The sequence below is a fragment of the Lepisma saccharinum genome, chromosome 12, assembly GCF_977018435.1.
Source record: "Lepisma saccharinum chromosome 12, izLepSacc3.1, whole genome shotgun sequence".
Lineage (NCBI taxonomy): Eukaryota > Metazoa > Arthropoda > Insecta > Zygentoma > Lepismatidae > Lepisma > Lepisma saccharinum.
In genome coordinates, this window is record NC_139240.1 from 55,422,954 (window position 1) to 55,435,544 (window position 12,591).

The 12,591-nt window shown below is 36.7% G+C and overlaps 2 protein-coding genes across 2 annotated transcripts in view; one reads left to right on the forward strand and one right to left on the reverse strand.

The window, feature by feature from the left end:
* Positions 1-11,056, reverse strand: part of LOC145996117 (ras-related protein Rab-18-B-like) — a 33,594-nt gene extending 22,538 nt beyond the window's left edge. Inside the window, exons 1-3 of the mRNA XM_083132393.1 lie at positions 10,791-11,056; positions 876-993; positions 126-317 (exon numbers count right to left, since the gene is read on the reverse strand). Coding sequence (XP_082988519.1) covers positions 126-317; positions 876-993; positions 10,791-10,858 — 378 coding nt within the window. The 5' untranslated portion in view covers positions 10,859-11,056. The remainder of the gene's footprint in view (positions 1-125; positions 318-875; positions 994-10,790) is intronic.
* Positions 3,973-12,591, forward strand: part of LOC145996116 (ionotropic receptor 84a-like) — a 53,932-nt gene continuing 45,313 nt past the window's right edge. The window contains exon 1 of the mRNA XM_083132392.1: positions 3,973-4,087. Coding sequence (XP_082988518.1) covers positions 4,066-4,087 — 22 coding nt within the window. The 5' untranslated portion in view covers positions 3,973-4,065. The remainder of the gene's footprint in view (positions 4,088-12,591) is intronic.

Below are 12,591 nucleotides of genomic sequence, written 5' to 3' on the forward strand. Positions count from 1 at the left end.
CCTTACAAAAAAAAAAAGGCTGGTGCTGATTTAATGTTAGTTTTTTTGTACCCCTGCACCCAGTCATTCATGAACAACTACTTTTGTACACAGTGCATATTCATAAAGGTAAATTCTAGCCTTACCTTGTCAATTTTATTTCCAACTACCATCTTTGCAATGTTGGTTTTTGTAGAATACGTCTCCAGCTCGTTCAACCATGTTTCAAGCCTTGCAAATGTATTCATGCTGCTGACATCGTAAACCAAAATGGCTCCCTGGGCATCACGGTAGTAGCTGGGAGTCAAAGTACGAAATCGTTCCTGCCCAGCTGTGTCCTGAGACAAACACAATGTATTAAGAAATAATTGAAACACGAACTTAATGAGACATCAACTGGAATATAGTTTTAACAAAAACACAAGTTTTACAATGAACTCTTACGAAACTGCAAATCCTGAACAAAATATTCAACCTCTTAACAAATGTATGTAACAAAGTGACATACAAGTTTAATCCAAGAAAAATGAGGAGTTATGCCACCAGTTTGCTCTGCTATTTCTTTAAAAACTATTTCATAAAGGAGAAGAGGGCAAAATAGGACTGGCTACTAAAAAACCCTTACCAATCAGAAGGCACAATGGCTACTTTAGTTTGTTATATGATTTTTGAAAAATGAAAAAAAAAATTGTATGCAGATGATACATCTTACAGAAAATAAATGAAGAACTGGTCCATATATCTAAACACCATATGACTATTAAATATGGATTCATAAACCCTAAAAGAGGCACATGCATAAGTGTATCTAACATATTGGTGTTAGGTAATTTTATTTACAAAATTGACTCAACATTTTTTTAAAGCCAGTGACAATACAATCTACTGGTACTTACCCATATAGCTAATTTGACAGTATTTCCATCTACTGTGATTGTCTTTACTTTGAAGTCCACTCCGATAGTTAGTGCCTGATCTGGATCAAAGTTGCCGTCGGTAAACCGTAGGAGGAGACTGTAGAAATTGAAAATAATTCATATTTTACAATCATTTATTGTTATTATTAATTAACAGTAATATTTTAAGATGAAACAACCCACACACACACCTAATCATCAGTAAAGCATATGTTTTGAATATAAACATGAAATCATTTACACACAGAATAATAGTACTGAAAATGAAAATATTTTTGGTCCCCTTGACTCCCTACCCCCCTCGAGAAAGTGAAATATCTTGCATGCTTTACAAAGATTATGTTGTTTATGAATGTTTTCAGTCTTGTTTAGCTCATGGAAATGTGTTCCTGTGAAGTAAAGTACATCTGTTACCTTAGCGTGTAGGAGAACAGCCCGAAGGATTCATGTAAGTGAATACAGCACCCAACACTACATTCCATAACAGCAGAAGAAGGGACATTGCCTAGCATTTCATGAAAGTATTATAAAATAAAGTAAATCAAACACAAAGGACTGAAAAACTTATGAAACCAAGATAGAGATTGAGTTGATGTGATCAGGGAGGCCCTCAAAATAGAAGTGAAATTATCGTTAGCAGTGTTAGATTTATTGGTATTTATAATTTTACATCGTTAGGTTAGGACTGTTTGGTTTGGTGCTGATAGCAATTTCTGACATTTTTGGCAGTTAGGAATGCAAAGATTGATGGTGTGGTCTTCTGCACGTGCTATTTAGCTATTTGAGTGTTCACAACTGGTTTTTACTAATAAAAATTGGTGAAAGTACTCCAAGATGGAAGATTATTGGTACTACTTTACTATACCGGAGACACCTATCAATGATCTATTTAGCAATTTTTTACATTGCTAACGTACTATTCTGCGGTGCAGAATATTTCTTTAGGTGAAATAATCTAACGAAAATAATGTCTATTTCTTACATACGATAGCCCCACGAACCATCACGGGGACGAGGTATGCCTACTAGGTTAGGTTAGGCCTGTTAGGTTAGGTTCCATTAGCACTCCTTTTGTTCAATTTAGCACACCCGGCAACAACTTCACGACGCATCCTCGACATGTCATGTTGTAGCAGCAGCAATAGCGCATATTGTGCTCTCTCGTGCAGAAAGCAAATGGCGGCAGCAGCAATAGCGCGTCGGAAATAGATTTTTGTAGAAAACCACATGCATTCACATTAAAATGGATCGAAACTACATTCCCGAACATCAACAACACTGCAGAAAATGATTTGCGTAAGTACTTTCTCCTGTAAATTTGAAGAAATCCGTCTCCGGTATAGTAAAGTGTTACCAGGTTATTTTCTTACGCTGGCAATACTTTGGGATCAAATATCTCTGTTATTTGTTTTCCACGTGCTGGAACCAATTTTATATTACGTAAAACATCAAAATCCTTCGATTAAAAAGAATTCGACGTAATTCTCGAGGGGGTACAGTGGGTCAACAGCTCCATATTTTTTATGTCAGCAAAAAGTCTTCCTACCAAAAATCAGTTCTGGTTTCATGCGAACATTATAACATAGTTGCCAACTTTATCTAATATGTTCCGCATGTGGGGAATTGCGTATTATGCATGGTAATTTTGGATCGTTGTGTACAAAATGCAATGCTTTTATAGTTTACAACTTACGGAAGAAGAAAACAAAAATTACAGGAAAGAAAGTTGCATGGGCTTACCTTATGTTTAAGTGTATATTATTAAAAGGATTAATGATCTGAGGTGGCTGGTGGTAGCCCTGTTAAGGCATTGGTGAGGTAACTGTTCCAAATGTTTCATGATTTTTTGCAAGTTAGGAAGTGCTTCAGAATACTGGAAATGATTGCGGGAATAAGTTTAAAGCTTGAAGAAAGTAATTAGCACTGCTAAAAGCTTCACTAAGAATTATTTACCAGAGAAATGATGATTTGAAATGTAGCTTGCACATGCATGTAGTCTTGGTTTCCAGTTGAATCGGAAAATTTTGCAGACATTCATGCAAGGCTCCAAGGAGGTTTTGTGCTTGAGACCAGATATTTAAAACATTTAGGGACATTATTTTAATGCTGAGACACCTAACCCAGACCCACCTAATCTAACAATGTAATGATTTAGTGATATTTTATTAATGCTAAGAGCCCTAAACCTGATCTGCCTAACCTAACAACGAAAGCATTTAGCAATGAAATAGCCCATCCTACCCCATGAATGTGAAGTAGATGGCAGCAGCAGTCCATGCCCAGGATGACGGTAAATGAATGGCTGTTAGCATACAAAGAATCATATAGGAGTATAGGCAAGAGAATTATCGTTCTCCAGGAAACATGCAGGAAGTAATCACAAAAACTCTGAAGCATGTGTTAACAGACATAATTAAAAATGCATGTGCACCATTATAAATTGACGATCAGAACTTGGTACATCGATGACCTTGCTGTGATGCAAATTCTGCCAGCAGTGCCGTTATCATTCACATGTGAAATTCATGAGTGAGTATGATTGGAGTGCTGATAGTAATTTTACATTTTTGTTGGTTTAGGGGCATTAGCTGTACTGTCGTGTGTCATATGTGTGTGTGCATATAACACTATTTTCTTTAAAAAAAATGTTCTAGGATATGGTGGATACAATGAATTGGATAAACACTGGCTACAATGACATGTTCACAATTGTAATATAATTAAGCCTCGTTTCCATATTAAAAACACTAAGTTGCTGACAAAGGCAGTTTATTAAGATATAAAAACACTTAACATGTAAAGTTTCAACCCTGTATCAGGGTCTTCCTCAGACGAAGAACTAAACTAAAATGATGAAATACACACAGAGAAAGATTGCATACACATAGCAGGGTGTCTAGCCACACAACAACAAATCAAATTGATAAGTCCTTATCTTGGAGGATTACTCCAAAGGAATTAAATACATATCGCCTATTGGCAGTTGATTAATGGGTCTACCACACTGACAGGTGATTGACAGGTCAAGATTAGTAGGAGTCTGGAACTACCTGTTTATCATTTCCCCAGTCCTCCTGCCTCTTAGGATATGGATGAATACCTCCATTAACTCCAAATAAAAATGCTGTTTGTAGTGTGGGGTTTGTGCGCGATTTGATGGAACCACACAATGGAAAATGCACATTTTCAACGTACGTATATTTTTTGAAGATTTCTTACTTTTAGTCTATCATCCTTTTTTATTTGGTCAGTAGTAGTAAAAAAAGGTAAAGTGTTCCCCTGTGCATAGCACCATGCCATGAAGGTGTATAGGGGGTGTGGGGGTAACGCCCCACACTTTCTTGATCCGGTCGTGAGTGGGGGTGATGTGATCAGCATCACGCCCCTGACCGCCTTTACCCCCCAGGGTTTCCCCCAGGTACCCATGTTATTCGACGCTGGGTGGGCGCCGGGCCGCTTCCACCGTTAGAAAAGTTCCCGGATTTGAACCGGCCAGGGATCGAACCCGGGACCTTGAGCATGGTAGTCAGACGCGTTACCGACTGAGCCACCGCGGCCGCGGTCAGTAGTAGTACTAGATTTATTGGTGTTAGTAATTCTACATTGTTAGGTTTCACGCCAGTAACATTCGCAAGTGTTCTTTTTTTCTTTCTTTACGAGTGTGATAACAGGTTTGCTACGATTTTTTTATTATGAAATTCCCTGACATTTCCAGGTTTTCTAGTCCAAAAATGAAAATTTTCCAGACATGTATGTCACCATGATTTTTGCATTTGAACCTTGTGTTTTTCATTTAAATATCCGTTCATTATTATGAATATTCACTTTCACAACTTTTTTTTTCATTTAGCAAATTTCATTCAACACACACAAGAACACATAAAAATTCAAAGAGTAAAATGTAAAATTACAGTCGGCATCAAATGTATAGTGCGCTACTATTACGTGCATCTAACCTTCAGGCTAAGGTAACATTTCACCATAACTGATCTCCACAATATAAAAACAACAGTAAAAGTTCATAAACCATACACAATTTTCCATTTTCTGGCAAATTTATAGTGTCGTAGAAAATGCTGCTTCTTTTGCTTACATTTGTAAGTACACAGCATCTGGAGAAATTTTTGCTGCATATAGGAATTCCATATGAAATGCCAACAAGACTAAGATCTATAAAATAATAGGACACCTTCATTTTCACCAACCTTTCTGATAATTATGATCATATTATTTATTCCTTGTTTTGGATGGCGAAGTTAAGGCACAAGTGTTTTCTTCCATTTCACCATCTCTACTTTACATTTTATAAATTGATTTTTACAGCTAACTGTTTGTGAAATATATAAAAACTAAAAACATTAAAATACCAAAAAATGAAATTATAAAAACTAAGAGCATTAAGTTACCAAAAAAATATATAACTAAATGAAGAAGATGCAAAAAAAAAAAATAATAATAATAAAACACACTAACAAAAGAAAAAAATACACTTAAAACATAATAAACACACACACAACAAACATAGTCAAATTACAGAAAAAGTCGGTGGGTGTTGGTCCTACAAGTTTACACGAAGGTTTAATTTTATTTAACTGTTTTCAGTACTGGTAAGTTGACTCCAGAAGATGATTTCTTAATTTTGATTTAAATTGGCCGAGAGAAGAAGAGTTTCTTATGTCATTGGGGAGGTCGTTCCATGCTCTGGTAGTAGTGACCGTTAAGGAATTTCCATAAAACGTTGTCTTGTGGGAGGGGATGGCCAGTAGAGAGTTGTCTCTCCAACGGGTGGCAAAGGTGTGTGATGTACTTAGGGGTTGAAAATGAGAACGTAGGAAGGAGGGCTCTCGTGAGTTTACTATTTTGTAGAGCGCTGTTAAGAGCGTGGAAGCAGCGGCGAGTGGAAAGGTCGAACCAGCCTAGGTCCTTGAAAGCCAGGGTCAGGTGGTCAAAATATTTGATATTATAAATGTAGCGCACACATGCATTTTGTATTCGCTGTAGACATCTTGCTAGTTCACCGCTGAGGTTAATATATGTCAAGTCACAGTAGTCTATTTGCGACAGAACTAGGGTTACCAGAGGCCGGATTATCCCGGACATGTCCTACATTTTAGCCTTATATCCGGAGTCCGGGAGGAATTTGAAAAATATCATAAATGTCCTACATTTTGAGCGTCACATAATATTAATTAGGAAAGTAGATAACAGAAAAAAATCATGCAAGTTACAAGTCTATGGACTGCGCTTCCAAACCCAATGGTGAAATTTAGTTTGATTCAGTCATTACCCAAAAAGAAAAAAAGTTTGTCCTGCTATTAAAAATACGGAAAAACGGAAGCACTTAATGAACCAAGTTTTGGAACCACTTTCTGATAACCTCACTGTTCAATGCCTGAGCAGAATCTCTTGCCGTACGGATTATACTGATGGAACAGGGTGTTTCCATTCTTATTCAATATAATTTGATTGTAAAGCAGGGGTATAGAGAACAAAGTTATTCAGGGTGTCTACCAGTCAAGAAAGTCATGGTAGTCAAGAAAAAGTAAAGAAATCAACAAGTAGGACAAGAAGTCAATACAAAGGCAATAAATTATTGTTGTGGTCAAGAATTTTTGCTATAATAATGACTGATTGGTTGATTTAGTTTATTTTACTTAACTTTTTTCTGTCCCTTTGGTTAATCGCGAATATGATAATGAATGGCGGTAAGATAAGATGGATGAAGGGACAGTCACAAACATATAGGGACAACCAACACAAGCCCAACATAAGATTATAATGGCTTGAGTCCAGACGCCAAAGCCTTGCTCGTCTGCCAAACACAGTTCAGGATGCATTAATACGAGAAAGCAGATCTAATTCTCTTCTTAAATTCAGCTTCAGTTTTCATCTTAACTAGCCCTTTGGTAGATGTTTTCAATAAATAAATATTTATTTTCTTAATTACTAATTTCCAATTTTATAGTGGAACCACGAGCAAAACAACTTGCACACACCCACGACTCCTGTGACCGTACCCACACGAGTAGGGGATGGGGAAGAGTGGACCATGCTTCCTTATGGCCCGAGGTGGAGGGAAGAAGGGAAAGCTGCGCGGGGACTTTTCATCCCAAGGTTTTTTCCTTGTGGTCGATCTATACCTAAGTAGGGGTCGGCTAAATAAACGTTAAGAAAGACGGGAAAAGGTCTAGAAAAGTCCAGAAAAAGTCAAGAATTCTGGATGTGTTATTTTGAGAGACACCCTGTTATTGAACTAAAGACTACCCTAGATGAAACTTCTCGAACTTTATACTTCTCGAATTTTAAATTACGGTAATTGCTGAATATTTGTTCAACATTACAGGTCATAATTCAAATATTCAGAGAGTACTTTTATTACCATCAGCCCAACAGACTAACGAGAGAAATTAGTTTCTCATAAAGTCTGTAAAATGTCTGTTACTGGTCCCTATAATTTCAAAGAGTTTGACTGTCCACTCTAACATAAATATAATTTGACTAAACCTGAAATTTTGATAAAAATTGTCTCCTCAGAGAAGTACCACTCAAATCATGTAGTAAGAGGTTCATTGATTAGTATGATTGCAAGTATTGAAATTTTGCATTTAAAAATTCATTAAGAATTCATTTTTTAAAACTGAAAAGTGTAATTTTTCAACTACTTTCTAACGTGCTCTACAGAAATATGTATTATTTATTGAGAATGTTTTGTTCCTACAATTTGACTTAATGTCCTACATTTTGGGACAGCATGTCCTACATTTCCCTTACAGAGATCTGGTAACCCTAGACAGAACTAATGACTCAACGAGTGTCTTCTTTACCACTTGTGGTAAAATAATAAGGCGATACAGCGAGTGTAATGCTGCGTAGGATATTTTGCATATGACCTTCACATGGCACAATGACTCCCAGGTCTTTGATGGAAAGCGACAATGAAATGGGGTTCCCTTCAATGGACTTTAGATATAAACCAGATATCTGAACTGCAAGTTTTACTTTGATTTTTTCTAATATCTAGTACTATAAAAGCAAAAATTCATTACAGAAATTCCAAGGAACCATAGTTTAGCACAAGACTGAGAATCAAAAGAACAAGAGAAACAAGTTTCTAAACTGAATCTTATTTGGGAGTGGAATCTGAAAAACCAAATCCAGAAGTGGAAGTGAACTGCTTGTTCATTTTGCAACTTCTCTTGCAGACTCCAAAGTACATGTAAATTCTAGGAGATCTGCAAAAATTCCCTGACATTTCCCTGTTTTCCTCATGCGTAGCAACCCTGGATAAGAAAAGGTTTATGTGAATAAAAAACAGTAAAATATTTGGGGACACACGATTTCACTTATGCAGGCTGCATTACAGGAGTAAATAAATATCTGTTGTTTGTGGTTACTGCATATTGAAATAAGTGTGAAACTATACATTTAAAAAAATAAAAGATAAACTTCATTTTTCTATGGGGTACACTATGTTAACAGACAGACATGATTTTCGCAGAACAGTCTCTTTTTTGAGTCATGTCCTGCGGTATGCGGTGCTACTCCAAAAAAACACAAATGTCCTATTTTTCAACAGCATCCTGCAAATGTCCTGCAAAACATCCAGATGAATTGTTCACCTTTGTGAAACTATTAGTGCCTTAAAATTAATAGTATTGTTAGTTTGCAAAGAAATACTTGTAGGTATAAAAATTTTCAGGGTCACTTCGTTTGCAGCTGTAAAGCTTATATTTATTGCTTACTAGCAGATATTGCATGCAGTCTGTTCATGATATGATATGCAAATTACCGAACAATGACTAAAGTTTATACAGGGGCACTTTGAAAACTTAAAATAGCCCAATTCTGGAGATTTGCATGTTTCATGCATTGACGAGATGATTACTACAGCTGCGGAAAGTGGCAAATATATTCTCACACCTCCCTGATGGTGCAGTGGTAGCATCGTCACCTTGTAATCAACGGGTCCTGGGTTCGATACCTGGTGGAGGCACATAGTGGTTCGGATCCCACTTTAAACTGTAGGTCCAGTCCCGATTAGCCTTAGTTTGCATAAAGTGGACTTAAAACACCAACTAAAACAACTATATTCTCAGTGTTGATTAATATTTTAATATTATTTCACAATGTGTGGATGTTTTATAGTAAGGAAGTAAGGAAACGGACACAAAAATAACCAGAAAGAACGAGAGAGATAGGACGTTTAATCTGTAAAATTAAAAAGATAATCAAAAGCAGGAAATGAAAAGGGAAATATATAAGAAGAGAAGATCTCCATGGCGGAGTGGTGAATACTAGGATGCCAAGGGTCCTGTGGTCGAATCCCAGCCTGGGCATGAATGTTCTTTGTGAGTGTCCATTCATGAATTTAATCATATCATCATCATTCATATTCATTGTTGCAATTAGCCAAAATTGACTGGAAGGCGACATTAAATAACAAAAATCAAATAAAATCAAGAAGAATAGAGATTAAAGGGAATTGTGTAATATTTCTGGAGACATGTAAGCAGTATGACTTTTTCTTTGCCAGAGGGGGGGAGGGGTGCACATGACCTTGTGCTCTTTTAGTTATAACCTCAACCCCCTTCCCCCCCCCCTCGGTACATATCCATGGATATCCTGCTTTTTGTTTCAGAAAATTGGTTACCCTATTAACAGTCCCCTTTATTCTAGAATATCAAAACAATGGTGTTATACTATTCTTTGAAACCAAAAATATTTTTGGAAAGATACTGTTAAGGAATAGATGGTTGATCAATCAAAATGTATGTATAACATTATCTTCTCCGCTGGTGATGCCACTTGTTATACTACATTCAACAGTAACAGTAATTTTCGGTCACTTGTAACAAAATTGACACTTAGGGCTATACTAATACTTTCCGACTGCACTTATGATTATTATTTTTTTTAATATAGCTACTTATAGTTTTCTTTAGGAATGTAGCATCCCGTTTTTGAACAAAAATTTAGGCTTGAGTCTAGTTTACGTCCTTCTTGCCCACTCCTTGTTACCCATTTACTCTTTCTTGCGCACTCCTTCTTACCCGTTGACAAAACCATGCTAGCCGACAGCTGGCGCTCCGGCATCCGTAGAGTAAGTAAGTTTTTCTTTTTACACTTTCTGTCACTAACCATTCACGGGAACGAGGTATGCCTACGAGGTTAGGTTAGGCCTGTTAGGTTAGGTTCCATTAGCACTCATTTCACCCCTAAATATGTGCTTCATCATCGAAAAATGTCCTCAGTACGTTCAATCACGCATATCCGGACAACATCGGTTTTTCTCGATTTTCTCCTCCAGGAAACTTTTCCTCGCCTTGGGATTTACTTTGTTGAATTCCTTATAAAATAACCTTTCCAACGATATATGACACGTATTCCTTAGGAAAAGGACGTAAACTAGACTCTTACCAAAATTTATCTCAGTTTACTACTGTTCATGACCAAACATTATAAAAATAAGGATTGATGAAATATTCAAATTAATGGGAGAGACAACGTGTGATTCTGTTTTATTTCGAATTTTGGTGTGCTTGGTCTTATTCAATTTTTTGTACCCGTGCTATGCTCTTCTGTACACCCATAATGCTATTTATCGCTTCACGTCTTTATATATACGCATATGTTAAGCCATGAACCATTAAAAATATAAAGCAGTGATTGTTACTTTGGTATTAGTAGAGTATTAAGCAAAAAATGTAATTATGTTTATGCACAAAAACAATTCGTAGAAAATGTAAACATTAACTATGATAATGGTTCCATAACAACAGTGGGCTAACTATTTGTGCAATAATTCTCGAGGAAGGCATAGGCTTCGCATATTACTTTTTTGCGTTTTACATTACAGAAGTAAAGGCAAGCAGTGACTCATCCACAAGAACTGACCTTGACTTCCCAACGCCACTCTCTCCTATGATTAAGATTTTTAAAGTAGTCAAAATGTCCTCTCCCATTTTGTAAGTTTCTGCAATACGTTGAGACAAATCACTTCGCAAAATTCACTAGTATCGCTGACACTTGTTCTATCACGTTGCCAAAAAAGGACTTGAATTCATTATAAAAGCAATCTTAAAAGATAACACTCAGCTATAACATAACATTTTGCTTATAGAATACTGTATATCACTACTACACCTAATTCCGTCGTTTGTTATGCTACATTCAGTATCCTTTATACGTCATGATTGACACACATAGTAAATTTTCCGGATTACATCTTACTATATGGTTACCAGCAATAGTACTTGCAGTGTTCCTAAAGAAATATATGAGTATTTAAATTCAAAGCAGGTATTAACTTTTGATTAACACCTATGGAAGGAAGGAATTTAAAAAAAATAAACTTTCACGATGTAGACGACAGTGTTATGTATGTGAGTCATTTGAGAATGAAGAGTTCACCATGGACATCAGCATGGCCGGCCATCTTTAATCCGAGAGAATAAAGCTGGCCGTGACATGAAGAAGGATAAAATTCGGGTACTGCTGGAACCTCAAAAAAGATGCGCGTGGCAGCAGACTCGGTCTTTGTCTTATCGTGATTCCATCATGCTATGTATGCAATTACGTCTGTAACACATACTGTGAAGTTGTAGCGATTACTTTCACAAAAATGTTTTAAGATTATGTCCCTTAGCATTCTTCTAATAATAAACCTAAATGCTCTCGTAGTTAGGTTAGGTTCTGTCTGTTAGCATTATAATAATATAGCTAAATGCTTTTTAAAGAAAAAGGTTCTAAATTACCTGTACATTCATTCCCACTAATCATAAACTTGCATTTCTCTCGTCTCAATCTGTTCTTAAGATTTGTAACATCCTCTTAGCAGACGAATTACGTGGCAGGAGCAAATTTGAAGCTTATTCTTACTGCTGACACGTACGTGGCAGCAGACTCGGCCAAAAATTTGCGTCCTTTTTTCAGATTTGCGAATGACTTTTTTAAAATATACACCTCACTATTTTATTATAATTAATTATTAGTCGGAGAGGTCTCAGAATGATTGTTTAATATTAGATATTAGAGGTCAAGTCTGATTGTGTTGGTGGAGGTGCTATCAATTTTATGCTCAGCCATGGGCGTATCTAGCAGGAGGCAAGACGGTACTTGATCCCCGGAAAACTAGTGCTGAAAAGTAAGGGTGTGCGGGACAGAATTTTTTTTGGTCGGGGCAGGATCGAGACGGGAAAAATATGACATTTCCCGACTTGTCAGGAAATTTTCGGGACGGGAAATTTCCCGAAGCTCTTAAAATCTCGAATTCTACACGTCATTTTCAACTTAAATGCATTTCTGGAATTAAAACAAATAATTTCCCATAAGCTCCAGACACTTGCAATGCAGAAAACGTCGAGAATTAACAACTTTTTAAAATGACCATTCAGTATTTCCCGACTGCTCGGGATCCCGAAAAGGTGGGAAGTAATTTCCCGAAGTCGGAATCGGGACGGGAATTTTTTTTACCGATCCCGGTCCCGACTTTCCGGGATCCCTCACACCCCTACTGAAAAGTTTCATTCTGTTCATTGTGCTTCACGACGTATGGTGGACAGTAAAATAAATGTTATTCGTTTTTCGTATAATTCCAAAACAAAGAAATGCTCTCCATGGGGGGAAATGTTGTTAATCCTGAAAAATAGTCTTGTTACGCTCAAGTTTTCAGCTAGCCTAATGGTGACTGACCCCC